Source organism: Prinia subflava, chromosome 3 (assembly GCF_021018805.1).
Source record: "Prinia subflava isolate CZ2003 ecotype Zambia chromosome 3, Cam_Psub_1.2, whole genome shotgun sequence".
NCBI lineage: Eukaryota > Metazoa > Chordata > Aves > Passeriformes > Cisticolidae > Prinia > Prinia subflava.
In genome coordinates, this window is record NC_086249.1 from 69364266 (window position 1) to 69384153 (window position 19888).

A 19888-nucleotide genomic window follows, 5' to 3' on the forward strand; every position below is an offset into this window, starting at 1 on the left:
GGAAAACCCAATTATCACCCAATTTTCAAATTATTTTCACAAAAATTAGTCCTTCACCCCAAGTCCCTAACAGCCTAGTAGAGAAATCCTGTTCAAGAAAAGAAATCCTTTGTGGTTCTTGTATCTTGTACTGATATAAGTTCATAAAACATTTTTGAAAAGAGGAAACTTTTTTCCATCATAGCTGCAGGTACAGGTTCATATCTTGCTTGCCTGATCTTGCTGTCCTTGTAAGAAAATAATCCCCAGGTTTTCATGGTTTGGGTGAGATCAGCCAGATATTCATACATTTAAAGAGATTCTAAGGATACTTTTGCACATACTTCAGATGCTTCCAAAAGTTCCCTTTTTCTGACACCTCATAAGCCACACAACCAACCAGATGTAAGAATTGCCAGAATTTTAAAATCAGAGATCCTTTCATGTATAAGGCAGAATTATTTTTGTCTAGTCAGTACAGTATTTTTATATTAATTTTTTTAAAGCCATTCTAGATAGGAATTGATTCCAGGTAATTTTTGGAACAGGACATAAAAAACCCACACAATGCATGGACACTGAAATATCTGTAGCTGTTTCCTGCTTGAGTCTAAATTTCTCCACATTGTTTAAACTCAGTTGGAATGTGCTGTACTGAACACCTCAGACTGAACAAGGCACAATGATGTCGCCCACCCTATTTTTGGCAAATGTTGCATTTTGTTTGCTAATTTTGTGGTACCGTTTTTTCCCTTTACTGATCTTTTATTACCTCCACCTCTCAATCAGTGGATTTTCTTTTGCCTTACTTGAATCTGCCACCTGCTATTACTTCCTTCAGCCACATCTGCTTCCCCTTACCCTTTCTATCCACTGAAACTTTGTGATCTTCTGTACAAATCTTCCCATCCCCCTTCTCTGATTTGCCATTTTTGAACATTCTTTTAGATCATCTTGCTCACATCCAGCATGAAATGAATTCTGTTGGCAGAAAGACAGCAACTTTACTGAATGTGCTCAAGTTGCCTGAGATTACATGATAAAAAAGAAATTGCAATTTTGGACAGGTAATGCTTTCAGATGTTAAGCCTGGAACAGCCATGGGGAGGAAAAGTCCCTACTGAAGGCAGATTCCCTCCTATTTATCAGTAATCCGAAATACCATTTTTGGATATGCCAAATGAACCTATCTTGCTTTTACCACAGCCTCCGTGCAATTTGGTACTGTATTGCTTACACATTACAAAAAAAAAAAAAAAAAAAAAAAAAAAGGCTTTATTTATCTGTTTTCATTTAGAAGATAAAAATTCGTCATCCTGCACAGAAAAATCCTTCCTGTTATGACAATGAAGTATATCATATTATATTCAGTATTTATTTTTACATTGAGAGGTGTTACTATCTCTTCCTTTGCTGGCAGTAGCAGGGTAAAAATGCTTTATTACACAAATTATATACTCCTAGCACAGTGTTTTAAAATTACCTGTACAAAGGAGACTTTCAGTTAATCCATATAAGCAACTGGAAATTGGTTTGCATGCAAGCAGCTCATGGTCACAGCAATTTGCGCGGGAACAGGTTTAATGTAAATCTGTTTAGTATGATTTTATAAATGTTTAACATGAGGAATGAAAAAGTGCTATAGTAAATGGGGAATAAAATCAAAAGCTAAAAGCTTACAGCATTTTTTTTTTAGAATTCTAGCCTCAATTATCTAATGAACTTGTGTTTTGATGAGAAGTAGCACTTTAATTCCCTTTAAAAACAACAAAAAAAAACCCAACCCAAGCTGATCTTTTGTCACTCTTCAAGTACTAACAATTATTAGTCATAAGTTAATACTTCTATTGACATCAATGGGAGGAAGAAGTGTGAGGAAATCTCAAGACTGTAGGCAAATAAATGTTTTGTATAATTATTCTATTCTTAGCATCTTGCATTGCAATAAGTAGCTTAAGCTTTTCAATGCTAATGGCTCATAGAACTTCCATCATAAAGCTTCCTTCATCTGAAGCCATCAGATTATGACATTTACTTTCCCTGTTTAGTGAGGAAGAGTGGAAGCCATTTGCTAAAAAATGTCTGAGATGAACTGGTTTCTTTTTGCTCATAAAGTGTAGCTCTTGCACAGATGGTTGAGAAGGTGCAGAATATTATAGTCATTTCATGTTTAATTGTTTCTGTATGCCTTGGAATTTAAAGAGAATTTAGGATGTATGGCAGCAGCTTTCCCTGTATAATCAGGTTGCTATGGTAAACCTATTATTCTATACAAAGAAACAGTATGTTTAGTAAAGTGCTGATCCCTTTTCAGTTTAATGTAAGCTTCAAATTACTTTTGAATGATTGGATTTGCTTGGTAAGTATTTTATCGCAATCACCAAGAGGAGAAGATCACAGAATAAGGTATAGTTTCTGATATTTCAGCAGCAGATACATATACAGTTAGCTGTTCAGAAGCAATAGGACTTTAATTATTTGTTAAATTATCTCTGCAGAGTGAGCACACTTTACACAGTCTAACCAAAATCTCACTACTTTTGGAGGCAGAATAATAAACTACTATAATTATATTTTTGGATATTTAGAATAAAAAAATAGTTTAAAGAAATCCTTTTCCAGGGCATTTGCTGACTGACATTTCTGTCTATTTTCAAGACAGTTTCAATTCTACTGAGGTCTGCAGTCAGATGATCTAAATTATCCCCTGAACTTAGGTGTGAGCCAAGAAAAGAAAAAAGGAAAAAGGAAAAACAAACAAACAAACAAACAAACAACAAAAAAAAACCCCAAAAAACAAAACAAAACAAAAAAAACCCCAAAAAACAAACAAACAAACAAACAAACAAACAAAAACCCACAAAACACCCGCACAGATTGAGAAAGTAGGGCCTGAATTCCCTTTGATCTTGTATCTCTTACATGACAAAAATGTGCCAAATCTGCTTAGGGTTGGGTTTCCCTCCATTTTTCTGCTGGTGAAGCTGTTGCACATTAACTAAAATGAATAAATGTCACTTCCAGCAGGGACTGGGAGAAGCCTGTTCCCATTGCAGCACAAGGGAGCAGCTCACTTATTAAATTAAAGCATTACAGAAGATAATGCTTAGTTACAGAATATGAAGAATCCTCTTTATAAGGCCTTCCTTTGCTCATTCCTCTGGAGAATTTTCCATCTCTAAAGACTCTTCTAGTCAAAGCAGCTTCCTTGAAATGATTTTACCATCTTCAGGCATCCTTATTAAGGCAATGGCTGGCCAGGAGACCACTGCTGAAGGTTCTTCTTTTGTTTATGTTACAGTATCTACAACAGAAGGGTCCTGTTCATCAGGTTCCTCTCAGCCTACATGTTACTGACTGTTCCTTGGGACAGGGTAATATGGCACTTTTATAAAAGTGATCAGGTTGCCTAAGGTGAATGCATAAAAAGAGACAATTTAGACTCAAGAAATTTAAGCACTAAAGATTTTTTTTCCAACTTCTAATGAGGCTGTCAAATAATTACATGTGGCTAACAAATAATCATAGCTTAGAGAATGCAGGTAAATAGCATAATATCTTCTGTAAGATATTAAGACAATAATATCTTAAATTTTGACATAATTATTAAGCATAACTTTATTTCATGATGTGGTAGATGCACTTCCTATAAAAAGTTTCTTTCTGAAACAAGTATTGTCATATAATTGACAATGCAACATAGTTTGTAAACTACGCATATAATAAAGGTATTAGAAATATTTACTCTAATTCTCTTTATCAGTATGTCTTTTCTACAATTCTTGCACTTTTTGTCCTTCTAGATTGAATCCTGGTGCATAAAATGTCAGCTCAGAAGTGCAATGTACATTGAGGCTTGGGAAGATGAAGAGTATAGAAGTTATAAAATGAGTTTAGAATTTTTTCCATAAGTAAAATGTTAATCCAACTAAATGTTAATCCCTAATCCAACTTAATTAGAGTGTTTCCTTAAAAAAACTCCAGAAAACAAACAAACAAAACCCCCCCCAAACCCCCAAACAACCCCAAGACCCAAAGCCACACAAACAAAAATAACAAAGTAACATTAGAAGTCGGGAAAAGAAGAATATTAATAATCACCTGTCAGTATTTTACCCTAAAAGATGTTATTGTCATGACACCTACAGTTAGAAAACCTTCACTGAGGATTTCATTAACAGTCCTTTCCTGTTCAGTAAAATATTTCAGTCAATGCTGGAAAAAAAGAGTGTAGTGTCTTGTGAATTGTCTGGATGCATAATGAAAGGCTGCACTTGGAGGATATTTTTTACTTTCCAGCAATACTATAAATTTGTGGGTTGCAGTCAGTAGAGCAGTGACCAGGCCCAGGTTGAGTTTCTCTGACGCTGTGACTAAATTGAATCAATAAGGGCAGGTTTTCTCCATCCTAGTCCATATCTCTGGTGACCAATCCCTTCCCAAGACCATCAAATGTATGACTTTGGTTCATGGCTTGTGCCATATTTAGAATGTTCTTTCACTGGCATTGCATAAAATAATTAAACAACATACAGAGGCAAACTCTTGGACATTAGGGCCCATTACCTGAACTACGTTTGTCTCAGATCTGTGCAATATAAGACTGGATGTCCTGGATATTAATTTTTTCCACATCTGGCCATTTAGTACTCACTGCTCTTAGGGTTATCGAATGAAGATCAAAATGGGAGCTTGGATAAGTCTGTTGTTCCTTTAAGCTCTGGGGAGATCTCCTGTAAATAGATTGATGGAAGAGAAGACTGTGACAGAGGTTGTGCTTATTTCCTCAGATCTAGACAAGAAAAATTACAGGGATTTTGCTTTCAAAAAGTTTGAGAGAGTATTTGAGGAATTATTTTTCTATATGAATAGAGAGCATCTTAGATCTGTGCATAGACTATTTAATTCTGATCACATTTGTCTTGGTGTTTCTGAGATACGTGCTAAATATTTTAGATCAATTATAGAGGTTAATTATGCAGATAAGCATGGGCCAGCTCAGTTATGCTAAGTTCAGATATGAAAAACATGCCGTGCCAGTGATTGCTTATTGTTGCTGTTTCCACTAAGATTATAACAGTGATATACTTTCCATCTGGTTGCCATGGAGAAGGAATAGTTTTGTTTTGCTATGTTTTTGTTTATTTGTTTTTTAATTGTGTTTATGTGCAATACTTTAATTAATACAACATGACTTGTAGTTTGTCTTTGGGGTTAGGATGTAGCATAAATTTGGGGTTCATTCAATTGATTTTATTTTACTGAAATCACGACTCTAACAATTATTTATTCTTACAGGGAGATGTGAATGTGGCCAATGCACTTGTTTCCCTCCAGGAGACAACAGAGTTCATGGCAAAAACTGTGAATGTGATGATCGACAGTGTGAAAATGCAGATGGCGATGTCTGTGGGGGTATGTGTTCACTTAATATCACATAACACAGCATAATTTAACAACAGAACTAAATATTGCCAGTATATAGCTTTCTGTTCCCCTTGATTTTTTGGTATAATGTCACTATAGATTATTTACATCATTGATTGATAACAAGATGACAGGGTTTTGTAAGAAACAAGCACTAGAAGTACTGAACATGTTAGAGAATATTTATTTTAAAATTTCAGGAATGCTAACACATAAATGAAAGTGCTTTAGTATATCCTGAGTTCCATCAGTATTCAATAAAGGATACAGCCACTTGAACAAAAACCTAAAATGTTAGGTTCAGTACAACTTACATTGTGTTTAGTACAACTGATGCTTTATTGAGGGTGTTGTAACAAACCTAAAGGTACTAATGACCAGCAAAACTTTTAAATATTTTGTGTTCACTGACAGTGATATGCCTGTTCTCTAAAGAAGTAGCAAAATACGTTATGAAAGAATGAAAAATGCTTGAGAGACAGTGTCATAGTAATTCTAGATGCAGATGGTTTATTTTAGTGTTGACAGTGAAAACCTTACGTTGTGATATTTCAGTAAAGTATGTTGGTGTTTAGCAGTATTTTGAGGTAGTTTTGGATATGTAAGTGCATGCATACCACATGGCATTTTATAAGCAGGCAAATAATATTTATCCTTAATGATCTTTTTCTAGATTTTATGTGCTTCATTTTTAAAATTGCTCTATGATTGTAAATATTAACAAAGTTGTTGGTATGAACAACGACATCTTGTATTGTATTCCTTATTTCTATGTAGGAAAAAGAATGTATTGCTTGATGATCCTCATAATGATCATGTACCTAAAAAAATCTGACTACAGGAGATATTTATTCAAGGTGTCTGCCATGCAGAATATAGACATATATAGAAAATTTTATTTTGAATGTCTAAGCAGCATAAAAATAGTTTACAGTGTTCAGAGTAGCTCAATAATATGAGTGTGTAGAAAAAAAATTGGAATTTAATTTTGTGTAAAGGACATAGAAGCACTGAAAAGCATTGAAAATTTGTTTCATATTTGTTAGAAATTAAATACTTGAGAAATAAAATTCATCATCATCCATGCTAAAAATATCTATTCTGTTTATATCACTCATATCCTACATTATTAAATCTCCCTCTCTTTTGGGTTTGTCTGTCCTTCCATCTCAGCCTGAGCTTCCTGAAATGTCTTGCTGAACTGCTAATTTTTTCCTCTTTCCTTGTCCTCTTTTCATTGCTATTTTTCTACCACTGTTGCTGCCTAGGCAATCACAGTAAGGACATAAGCTCTTGCTAGTAAATCTGTCTTCAGAGTATTATAAGCTGGACTGTGTGCACTGAGTGCTTGTAAGCACAGAGAAGGAAGACCAGTGTTTTCAGATTAAATGCATGCTGAAATGAGAAATGTGAATGACAGCCTAAATGATTTGAATAAGAATTGTTACTGGCCTTCTCCAACCAGCAGAGACTGATTAATAGCTTGCTTTCCAGACCAGCTGTCCGTGAAACGATAGAAAGACATGAGGCAAAAGCTGTGATAAATTAGGGGACAACTGAATGAGACCCCATGGCCATGTTTCTGCATGATTGTAGTGAGTCATGCGCTTAAAAATTCAGCTGTCCATCACTGCAGTACCAAGAATAGAAACTTAATGTCTCCACAAAGACAGAGGTTGCAGGAGGACTCGGCATAGATTTCACAGCACTCTGCTATTAGAAATTGATTCATATAATTATGGAATCACAGAATAGTTTGGGTTGAAGGGGACTTTTAAAGATAATCTAGTCCAACCACCCCTGATGTGGGCAGGGAACCTTTCACTAAGACTAGGCTGCTCAGAGCCCGATTCAGCCTGGCCTTGAACGTTTTCAGGAGTAGGGAATCCATAGCTCTTGGCAACCTGTTGCAACACCCTAATCATAAAAAAAATCTCTTCCTTATGTCCCAGCTAAACCCATTATCTTTCAGATTAAAACCTGTACCCCTTGTTCTACCACTACAGATGCTGGTAAAAAAATCTCAATCTTTCTTATGCGTCCCTTTTATAACATGGAAAGATCACGGTATGGTTTCCCCAGAGCCTTCTCTTCTCCGGGCTAAACAATCTCAGTGCTCTCAGCCATTCCTCATAAGAGGGTTGCTCCACCCCTCTCACCATTTTTGAGGATATTCTCTGGACCTGCTCCAACAGATTCATGTCTTTCTTGTACCAGGGACCGCAGAACTGGACACAGTGCTCCAGGTGGAGTCTCACCAGAGTGGACTGGAGTAGGAGACTCACCTTTCTTGACCTGCTTTCCAAGTCTTTCCCTCATGTTCTTCTGGCTCTGTACATAGATTTAATATGCTAAGACTGGAGAAGATGTCTCATGCAGACTTTTTGAGATAGATATTTTCTACCTAATGGCCCTTTCCCTACTGTTCAGGTTTTTGATTGTGTAAGATTTTCCCAGGTATACTTCAGTGCTGATCCACAGAAATATTTAACGTCACATTTCCTTTGGCTTCTCCTGGTTCTTTGAGTCTTTCGTGAGCAAGTTAAGTGTTTTTGGTGCACACGCATGACCGGAGAATCACAGGTTTGCCAGCACAAGTCCTTGGCAATGTGTGTTGCTTTTTAACATAAGGCTCGATATTTACTCATCCTGTATCCTGGTGAGACATATTTCTCTCTGCCCTCTGAGGTTATGGCTGTGCTGCTTGCTGCAGATGCATCCTAAGATTTCAAGTGGTATTTGTTCCCTTTCTCTCTCAAGTCATGTTTTCCAGTGATTTCATCACTGGCTGCTCCACCTCACTGGGGCAACTGTTGTCCATTACAATTTTTTTCTCTTTCAGGATTGAGGGCAGGCAGAAAACAAGAAACAGAAAACTGTAAAGATCAATTTGAAATGGATTTGATAATGCTCTTAACTCCATTCTCTTCAATTTGTTCTCTGGATGATTATTGGCTTAGCTATGAGTTCTTGTCACAGCCAAGCAGCAGCCATTAAAGGAATAAACCAAAATCTTTGGGGTCCTCTGCATACCACAAGTTCCTGTAGAATTATCCTGATTAAAAACTGTGCAATAAAACCAACCAACCAAACAAACAAACAAAAGAGGTTGAAACTAGGTTCACTGGCAAAGGTTTAAACTTGTAACAAGTAACTCATAACAAGACTTACATATTTCTATGGATGCAACCATTTTGTATTACATCAATATATCATTCTGTGCTTCAAATAGTGGGCCATCAATAAGAACATTAGTTTTGATAAGACCTTTAATGTTAATTCATAAATGTTTGCACTGTCCTTAACAGTAAGAAACAACTAAGACTCATCATTCCAGTAAAGCAGTTCTTTGCTGACAGTGGAATACTTCAAGTCTGATTTCTTTATTTTATTTTCAAGTGAGCAATTCCACTCTGAGGGCTTTGTAACTGATTATTTTGGCCATAGCACATCAAAGTACAGTCCTCACCAAAATACAATTCTAACACTGCGAGGAATGCAGTTATGTCATGTCACATCAAAGATTGCCTTTTGGTAAAAGGCAGTAGTTATCATTAATTTGAAATTCTGGGTCTACTATAAAGGCTTCTAGAAGCTGTAGGAGTTGACTTATTCGTGGAGCAAATGCTGAAGTAATTCATATTTCCCTCCTTACTCAGATTTAACTTCACACCTCTCTCTTCTCTAAGTGTAAGAAAACAGTGCAGGAAAAACCCTGCTTGAGAATTTATGGGAGGAGAAGTTAGCAATTTTTTGGGAAATCCACAAGCAAATTAATTTTCACCACTCAGACACATCCTTTTGTTGATTTCATCCTCTTGCATTCTCACGCCCAAATACAAGCATCAGTGTGTCTGCATTTAACAGTTTGGTCAAGATTCCTTGTGCGTGACACAGAACATGCACAAGGTATGCCACCCATCAAGTTCTTGTCTGGTCTTTTTCGTTCTTCTTCCCTGACAATAACAAACTGGTCTTTAAATACATATTTAATTTTTTTTAGGGTCCAAAAGTTAGTGAGCCTTTTTACTCACAGTTTTGCTTACTTTTATCTCTGTAAACTTCAGGCAATTCTGGTGCCTGTTGTCTGTGCTTCCTGATTTTTGACATTCTTGGGACAAAGCTGTTCTTGTTGGGGTTATGAGGAAAAGAATGACAAGTTTTGTGCTGTGTCTGCATTGACACCTTTTGTTGTTGAGCTCACTCTTCTGCCAACAAGTCATCATGACATTCATCATATTGTTGTTTTATGAGAGTGCAGACCTTCTGATTTTGATGAAATAACACATTCCTAAGTTTACTCCTGTGAATGTGTTGTTGGTTATCAAATGCTGGTCATGCATTTGACCTCATTCTGGTGTTTCTTCTGGTGCTTACACATTGTCATCCATTCATCGTTTGCACCAGTATTAAGATTTCCATCACTGTTCTCTATGAACTGCCAGAGAACAAGGGAAAATCTGGAGTTTATAAGGCATACATATACCTGAATCCACAATTCCCAGCTTTCCAATGATTTAAACTTTTCAAACTGAGACAGAAACTTCCATATCACATTCTTATAGTGATGGATTCTAGGTTTGCATAGTCATTGCCAGGATGTATGATGATAAAGCTCCCTCTCAAAAGTCTGGTATAAGTTGCCCCTAATTGCTATAGTCCTTTGAATAAAAAAATTCCAGGCTAAATAATTGGATTTGGAGGAAGCACTGCCCTTTTTTTTTTTTTTTTTTTTTTTTTTTTTTGAGTATAAGATATACAACAGGAAATGTAAAACTTTTTTGTGAAAAATCTAGGTCCATACTGCAGAAATCATGAATGACATTTATTTTTGTCATCTGTTCAGTGAAGCAGAAGCATGATATTTTCAGATAACATGTTCTTATGAGGACCAATAAGACCATAACCATAGAAATGAGAGAGCTATGATTAATTATATGCTTCATTAAGCAAAGCTAAGTATGGTACAGTTGCTGTCAGACAATTTCCTTGTTTCTTGCACTAATGTTGATCCACAGAAACAGAATTATATAAGACATTTGTGGAATTCTCTAATATATGTAGAAAACAAATTAGAAAAATATTACCTGTCAATCTCCCAAACAAGGACAGGTTTTGGCATTGACTGGTCTGAGAATTCAGAAATATGATTCCTGCGTCACCCGTGGCTTCTCTGACTATATGGTACATGATGTCAAAGTTTTCAGCCAACTAAATTAAAGCACCTTTTATCATCTGTGATTCTTTAAACTACCCTTGCCTGACCCCAGCTTGGCTCCACAAGGACACAGGAGTGCCTGCCTGGCTGCTGCCATCACCAGCATGGCCATCATGCCTTAGGGCATGGCCAATGCCCCTGGGCATCTGAGTTGAACCTCAAATTTCTCTGAGGTTCCTACCATGTTAAAATAAAAGTTTATATCCTAAGATTCTATCCAAACACCTTTTCTACCCATTCTGTTGAAAAGTCTTTAGAGCAGGGACCATATTCTTTTGACAGAGGAATCTGAAGAACATCTAATTGCTACAGAATGCAGTATATATAATATATATAGATAGTGAATATACTAGATAGGTATATTCACTCTATACATACTACTTAACAGAGAATTTTTATTATGGTATTTGTTACTGAAAAATGCAATATATTCTGAGGGAGAAAAAATCCACCAAAAAGTACCAGAAAACCAAACCAACAGTTCGTACACATGTTTACTGAGTAAAACTGGTGCTAAAAAAGGCTAATATTAATGGTATTAAATAGTGGAGAACTCATAGTCTAACTGTTATAAAACTAATGTGAATTAGGGTTTTATTCTGGCAATACTAAGAGGAGAGTTAATGATTCAATGCCTGTGTCCTCGAGTTTAACTCCTTCATCCTACCACTGAGGCACATCCAGGCAGAGCAACAGATAAATTTGATCAGTAGGTATTAGATACAAGAGTGACTACTGTAGCTAATACAGGTACTAATAGCACTGCATAGTCTGTATTAAATTAATTTTAATTTTTCAAACTTTTCTTTTAAAAGCACTACAGGTTTCTGTCCTGTTCACCCAGACATTTGTGTAGGTGTATGAAAAGTCAACACTTTACATAGAGGCACAGAAAACTTAGTTTGTTTAGCTTTTCAGATAGCATAAAATGGGATTCAGGTTTGCAAAAAGCATTTTAATTTAAGCCTTCTGCTCAAATGAGCAGTAAAGGAATTGCTAGTACATTAATGTTTAAGTTGATTAATAGATATTAATTTTGTGAATCCAAAAGGGGCTTTTCTGTGGAACCTCTTCCATTAGGCTATAAATAGCCATTACATCACTGCCATGCTTCCCCTGCATTGAAGTGTGTGCACGGTGTGCAGCAAAAGCCTGTCTCTGAGCAGGCCATGCTCTCAGAACTGCTGAGACCTGTGGCCCACAACAGCATCACCTGAAAGTTGGTTGCAATAGTCATCACCCTTGTCTGAAATGCTGCTTCATTTCTTACATGATTTTGTCTGTATCAGGCTTTCTCTCTTGCTTTGTCCTTCTCTGGTAGTTTGAGAGTACCCATTCTGATATCCTCTGAATTCCCTGGAATTTTTTAGTATGCTTCCAAGTTTTGCAAAAATCTCTTTGAACATGGACCTCACAGAGTTGCAGGACTGTAACACTATCTCATCAATGCTGAAATTTTGTGCCTCCTCACTTTTCTCTGGGTATGTGGGTGTGAGAATGACTTTGGCCCTTTTTGCTGCGGTGTTTCACTTGAAGGTGTTACTGAACTGCCTGATATGTTCCTCAAACTGGAGCCACAGTCCACCTTCATTAGACTTAGACAAGACTAACTAACCTACTTTGAAAATCCAATAGACAGTATTTTACTTCACATTTATATTAGTTTCTCCAACTGCAGTTGTTACAACTGTTCTGGTCTTCTGGTATCTGATAAAAAAACCCTCAAAACTAAAAATCAGTGTTCCAAGAAAGTTTTTCGCAGCTCATTTAGCATATTTTGGGCAGGGTAATGAAGCCTGCTCACCTAGAAATATTTCTTGCAGATATATGTGTTTTAATATTCTCTTCTGCTAATAATATAATGGAAGATCCTGCAATTAAAAAGAAAAATAAAAATGGAAATCCTGTTTCTATTTAAATACAGAGAAAAATATTTGTTTCATTTTCTGTGGTGTTCTATATCAGGGATCCTGTGTTATGCTGCAATTTTTCATATTCTTATTACACTTTTAAAACTTGTTATTTTTCATCCATTTAAAATACGTTATACTATATTAGTTTGAGAAACTTCTGTTCCTGAGGTACCCATATTTTGCTAGGGTCTGGCCTCAGTTTGCCCTTCAGGAACATCATCTGTTTGTAATAGTCTGTAAATAAGAAGCAGCTTCCACTGTAATGATGATTTCACCTTTTTCATTGTGCTGGTGCTTCCCTGTAATGGTGCCTTTTGTATTACAAAATGATCATGCAGGTTTTTGGGAAACACCAACAACAGCTGCATGAGTAGTCCTAAACCAAAATTTCCTGTAACGCAATTTCAATTCCAGGCATGGCAAGAAATAATTAATCCTGGTGTTCAGTGTGGTTCAGGTTGATTTGGGTTATAATGGGCCCCTGCTAGTAATCTGTTACAGCTTGGTTTTTTGTGGAATTCATATTTCACATTTAAATCTTGTGGTTATTTGAGTTGTAATTCTAAACAAAAGGACAGAGTATTTGACTTGTTGTCTTCTTTGCCTCTCCTGCATCAAAGTCTTTATTCTTTGAGAATTACTTTTAAAAACATTGTTGATTATTTAAAGTTCATTAACATGGCTTTTTATAAGCATTTGCAGAGTAATTTGCTAGTGATTTTAATTGTTTTATGTTAGGTCTGAAATCAAGTTGCACTGGAGGCTCATAAGAAATCCACTAATCAGAAAAACAAAATTGCTGGTTTGCTTCCCTGCATCCTACAGCTCCACGCTTTTCCAGATACTTCTACTGCTTGTTCCCTTCTTTCCAGTCCATGTTCCCAAATTATCTCAGTCCCTTCATTTCTTGTCTTTTGCTCTGCATAGCAGATAGGAGAGGACAAAAGTCACTGGTATGTATAATTTGCTTCCCAGGTAACTGATTAGCTAAGGGCTTATTGTCTCTGATGCAGAATATTATTCAAAGCTGAAAAATGTAATTCTGGCTGGGAGACATTTCTTACTTCTTTTTTATTTCTATTCTCCATTCCTCTATTCTTGTCTGTATTTGTTGTCATTTTCCCCTTCCTCCTGGCCAAGTTTTGTACTCAGTTTATTATTCAACATATTTTCATTTTTTAAATAATCTTTTTACAAAATTTTTTTTAATCTACTTTATCTTTCGCCTCCCCTTCTTTAAAGAGTGAATTATGACTTGTAGCATCTATTTCTCATCCATGTTCTAGGGTGTCTTTGACATATCCCTCACTTGTTCTCTGCATATCATTAGGGCACCCTGTTTAACAAGAAGGAGAGAACTAGAGAAGACCATCCCACTGGGAAACTGTGCTCTCCACCCGGCAGCCTTTCCATCCCATAGCACACACCTCGTACTGGAGAGGTCTGGAGCTGTGACCACAGCACGGTTGGTGCTTGTCTTGCTCATAACCAACTTTGGTGTCATTACAGGCCATGGTATCTGCTCCTGTGGCCGATGCATTTGCCAGGATGGGTGGTTTGGAAAGCTGTGCCAGCACTCGAGGAAGTGCAACCTGACGGAGGAGGAGAGCAGAAGTCTCTGCGAGTCAGCGGAAGGCGTATTGTGCTCCGGCAAGGGTAAGATCTGCCAGCTGAGCCACCCTGTGTCAGCGCCTGGCAGAGGAAAATAATCACCTTCTGGAAGACTAATCTGCATGGCAGGGGGTTGTTGTTGGAAAATCCTGTCTTTCAAAGGCACTCATTATTAAAAGGATATTAAAGGATGTTCTGTAATGCACTTACATCCACCCACCCCGGCCGTACATGTTCAGCAGCGTTGCTCTCCTATGCAATTTGTCAGTAGCATATAATTTCCTGTTTGTGTGTGTTTAGCTGGTGGTCTGTGTGGAACAGCTGCACATTATAAAATAACTGTTAGTGTTCCTTCCACTTGGGGGGAAAAAGGTACTACCCACAGTAACACTCCAGCAGGGAAGATGGCAAAGGTAATATATTGGACAACAGTAAATGGAAGAAAGTGTTTAAAAGCAATTTGGTATCCTTAATCACTCCGCTCCTCAAAACAGCCACAAAGGGAAAGTAGATGTCTGCAACCCCCACAAATGAATCCTACAAACTTTCTCATTTACTAATTTTCATTCAGGTGGTTGCATCAGCTTCAGTTCAGCTCTAAAAAATTGCCACAGGGAAGAATAAAAGTTAGAAAATCTTGATAATTATCTGAAAATTATTCTCTGAGGTTCTTACCTTGCAGTCTTTCAGTCTAGGAAATTGCATTAATGGAAAGAGGGCTTTTTAGCTCCCCCGTTGTGCAAATTGCCTATTTTTGTATATAATATGTCTGAAAGAGGATAGACAAAAAAAGAGACTGGTTGGAACCTAGAATGCACTTGATCCAGACTCTATGTGCCATTTCCTATATTTTTATGTCCCTTCATAGACAGGAAAGAAATCTGCCAGCTGGAAAAAACAGTTAGGAACCTTCTACATCAGGCAGATTTCCAGTTTTCCCTTTGGTAACTTTTATTTCAGTGAAAAAGAAATTTAAATGGGGTTTCCCAGCCCAGCCTTCATCCATCTGTATTATCAGAATTCTTCCTATTGCACCATTTCATTTTGTTTTGAGGGTTTTTTCCCTCAGTTGATGCAATGTCATAAAAAATGAGAAAGTTGCACTGCTTCTCTGTTTTTTCCAGAAGGGACTATCTTTAAATGAGTATATGTGTAAGAAGATGGTGAGTTACTGGAGAAATGGAAATCACTCTGTTTTACTGCAGAAATTAACTTTTTTTCTCTTAATATGTGCCTCACTGAGATTTTGTATATAAACCATGAAGGTGAGGGAATATGCTTGGTAGTAATAAAATACATTATGTAAGATTCTGCATAAATATGAAAAATTATGTTGATTTTTAAAATATTTGTATTATCTGCTATCTTTTTCTAGGGATGGCTGAGTGCTATTTATTCCAGCCTGTGGGTATTACTGTGAGAACAATTAGCTTTAAACATGTGTTTCAAGGGTACAATTTATTTTGAGGCTTTGGGAGAAGATAATCCATCAGGAATTTACAGAGATATCAAGGATTTTTTACCTCTGTTGGCTATGCTGCCATGGTGTGGGTTGGGATCTGGTCACTTATATAATCTGTAGCAGCCTGAAAGGTGCTATAGTGTCCTTTCCATCCTGACCCATTCTGTGATCCTGTGACCCTAAATTCATACTCAGCAATGGTGGTGGGATTTTTTGTTGTTGTTGTTGTTAAGTTTCTTTGTGCCCTGAGCACATATTAGCTTCCAACACCATGAAAAGTTGCCCTGAGGACAGTCAATAGAAAAAGCTGTGTCAAATCAGATGCAATAGCAGCTTTATTGTAGGAACACCAGTTCACATGTAAGTGCTTGTCCCAACAGAGAAATTACCTCTATAAGACATCTTCAGTAGCGTGTGGCCAGTAGACATCCAAGAAGGCTACTATCTCCTGCCTCTTCTCAGAGCAGAATGGGGATCACAGGCAAAGACAGTCTAATTAATTATAACTTTCACTGTTTGTTTGTTTGTTTGTTTTGTTTGTCTATTCTGAATACTTTCTCTCAAATCTATTCTTGATGCTAAGATATGTATCTGGAAATCATGTCTCACTGGATATTCATAGTTAAAACACTGTTCATAGATAGTGGGGCACTATCCAGCAACCAAAATGTCAAATTTTTATTTCTGATTCATTACAGTGAGAAAAAAAAATAATGACTACCAATAAACTAAAAGGGATTTTCGAACCTGTGCAGTAATGGTGGTTATTCCATTTTTGTTGGAAACCTAGCCATGATATGCAAGTGCTAAAATGGACTGAGGACAGCTTGAGGTTCTGTATGTAGGTTTTAAGAGACTGTGAACAGTCCTGGTTTTCAGCAGATAACTGCTGAACACTATCAGAAATTTGCACTCTGCTAATATAAGCAAAGTTGGGCATTCACATTCCTAGGCTGTTTTCAGAATCTTGGATCGCTGACTGTGCCACCTGTAGCAACAGCTCTTCCCAAGGAAAACAGCAACACCCACCACGCTGCTGCCTCCCTGGCAGTAAAGATAGGGCTGTACATGGGGACTGTAATGGTGCAGGATGTGGGCAAGGTAATGAGCCAAATCCCATCTGAGAGGATCTGGCTGGGATCCCAGGAAACACCCTGCAACTCATTAGATTCAATTGAACTGAGGAGCCTCCCAGAGCAGCATGCCTTGTTCAGGAAAAAGACTCGATACATTCATTTCCCTAACAGATTTTGTATTTTGGAGCCTTATCTTCCTTGCTTGACTTGGTGTTAAATTTGCTGTATCTTCTGCAAAACAATTTTAAACATCGTGGGCATCCCTCAGTAGCAGCATCCGTGCCTGCTTATGCAGAAGAACTTCAGGCTTCTTACAGTGTAATACTCTTAATAACTGCTTTAATTTCACTAAAACCTCATCCTATTCCTCATTATTTTCAGATGTCAGTACCTTGCAGCTTGTATAAACAGAGGTATTTGGTTTAAATTACCCTCAAGTATATCTTAGTGTACCTCTTAACGAGCAACCCTATGATATGTATGCCATCCTCCACTGACTCCTTATACAATGGCATTTTTCATCCTTGTAGGGCATGTCAGCATTTTCTATGCCAGTGGCCCAGTAAGCAGAACTCATAGAAAAAGTAGATGCTTAATCAAATACTTCCATCCTCAAATGTTCTAATCACTAGCTCTTCCTGAATATATTTACATGTTCCATATGTTACAAGTTAAAGCATTTCCCTAAAATTAGCCGATGAGTTAATTTTTGTGAATTTAAAGTAAGCATTAAATTACATATTTAATTAAAAATTAGATACTCCGCTGAAGTTGTTCTGAAGTTTTGAAGAATTAAGCTTCAGTATTTATGGGAAAAGCAATGAAAAATTGCTTAATATCAACAGATGAAACTTTTTTCTTTAGGTGTATTAGGGTTATTACTTTGGCCTTTATTCAGAGGTCACTGAAAGTACTGGAAAGATGAAAAAGCACAGTTTTACACGCTTTGGCTCAGGCCCTGTTGAGTAACCCATGAATTCTCTTTAGGTTATATTCTGACATAACCAAGCTTCCTTCTGTATTTCTCCTTAATAAAGCATTCAACACATTGGTGGCTTTTTAATGGAATCATTCTCGAAATATTGCAGGAGGCTAGGATCTTCAGATGCATTTAACTCATTTATAAGCATCTTCTGTAAAAGGTCAACAGCTTCTTTGGTGACTTTTTTTTTTAACTCGGCCCCTCAGTTGAAAATTTTGCATGTATTCTTTGCTATAATTAATCTGGGTTTAAAAATCTTTTTTTTCATTTATTTCTGCTGTTACCCCTTCTTAGGGCTAGTTTCACAAAAGGATTTTTGCTTAGCAGCTAGTAAGATCCCCACTTCAGTGTTTATACATGTCTGAAATCTGTATAGGGCCAAGCTGCTGAAGATGAGATCTTGTAAAAGCCAGGTCTCTTCAGCCAAGGGAACTTCAGAGGGAACTACCGTCTCTCCTTCTAGTTGCAGAGAAGTCTCTCTCACACCCTTCTCAGGCTATAGGCTTCCTGACACAGGGTTGTCTGGGGGCAGCTGTCGCTGTCCAGGATTCAGAGCCAAAACCTTCTCCCAAGGGTAAGGATGTCTCAGAGTCTTCTCTTCAAGGGAGGTTTCTTGTGCTCGGTGGGTTATGGCATCACCTGAACTTGACCACACAGTCCCTGCTTTGCCTGTGAGGGTGCGGCCTGACATCCTTGAGGAGAAGGAGAGCAGCTTGTCCCAACAAGGGGCCTGAGGGCACACTGCAGGAACAAGCCAATAGCTGGGCTGCCAAGGGTGCACAAACCCTTTGAGACCTAGAGCAAATGTTAGTAATTCCATAGGAGGTGGAGAAGCTTCAGTCTTGGTGAGGAGGATTTTGGGGGTCTATAGATGTTAGTCTTGGGTGCTGCTGGTCATTTGTTAACACCCCTAAAAGCTTTAAATGAGGAGGACTATATTTTCTTCCTGGGTGTGATTTTACTGCCTTCAGTAACAGAGTTGGGGACAATTTGAACTTTGTTAGAAAGAAAAAAAAAAAAAAAGAAGTTACTGGGGAGGGAAGCCCTGATTGTAGGTCTCTGAAACCAAAAGAAATGTGGGTCTTGATTAATTCAAATAGCAGAATCGAAGCATTAGTAGTAACATCCCACCATACTCTAGCTCATGCCAAAAGAATCCTTTAATTCAAAAGGCTTTTAGCTTGATTATTTTCTTTTATGCAACAGCCTCCTAGGCAGCAATTTTGTGCACATGCACATGTGCGTATGGGCGCATATGTGTGATCTGGGTTGTTATTTTCTAGTCTGACTGTGCCAGTGCTCTATGACTATGAGTAATAATTTTTGTGATTTCAGGCTCCTGCCACTGTGGAAAGTGCATCTGCTCACCCCAGGAGTGGTACATTTCGGGTGATTTCTGCGAATGCGATGACAGAGACTGCGACAAACATGATGGTCTCATTTGCACAGGTGCAGTACAGGCTCACACTTACTTGCTTCAGGAAACAAATGGAGTTGATGGGAATTATGTTAGCCAAAGCCCGGCTTCTTCTTTCCCCACTGATGGAGGAAGCGCATTTGCTGGTTCTTCAAACCTGCTGTAATTGTTTCTTCATGCAATGCAATGATCAACTTAAGGTTTCAGAACAACAGCTAAAAGCCTGAGTATGAATTTAAATAAGTAAACCAGCTATGGAATCCATCAACAGTTCTCTCTGTAACAGACTACAAGTTACCGGTTTTTGGCAAAGGACACAGTATCAGCATTACAGTCCTGAGGTTTCCTTAGCCTTTGCTCTTTTACTGGACATTCCATGTGTGTAATGCGTTTAAGGCACAGACAAAATTCACTGGTGGGTTGGGGGAATAGTTATGTGGGTTAGCAGAGCTTCCTAGCAATCAGACAGTTGTCAATGGGAGGCTGAAATAGCTGATAGCTGTTTTTATGATGTGATGGTAAGTGATTCAAGCAGCTTCACCTTAACCTTGTCTGAATATGCAGGTGGCAGATGTCAATGGAAATGGGCAGGCTGCCAGCAAACCCTTGTGACAAGCATAGTGACAAGAAGCAGCATGGGAATTGCTAAATTAACTCACTGGCTGCTTCCTGTTACAAATCTTAATTTTAGAAAATCTTTGCTGAGCAATTATTAGATGTGGAAGAACTCTGCAAGCCAATTAGAGTGAGAGTGGTAAGGCTGACTCTAGTAAATTGTGTCTTCTAGCTAGCCCTGTTAGCAA

General features: G+C 37.6%; 1 protein-coding gene across 1 annotated transcript in view; it reads left to right on the plus strand.

The window, feature by feature from the left end:
• Positions 1-19888, plus strand: part of ITGBL1 (integrin subunit beta like 1) — a 132785-nt gene that overhangs the window by 105796 nt on the left and 7101 nt on the right. The window contains exons 8-10 of the mRNA XM_063392379.1: positions 5278-5394; positions 14047-14193; positions 19004-19117. Of these exons, the coding sequence (XP_063248449.1) occupies positions 5278-5394; positions 14047-14193; positions 19004-19117 (378 nt within the window). The remainder of the gene's footprint in view (positions 1-5277; positions 5395-14046; positions 14194-19003; positions 19118-19888) is intronic.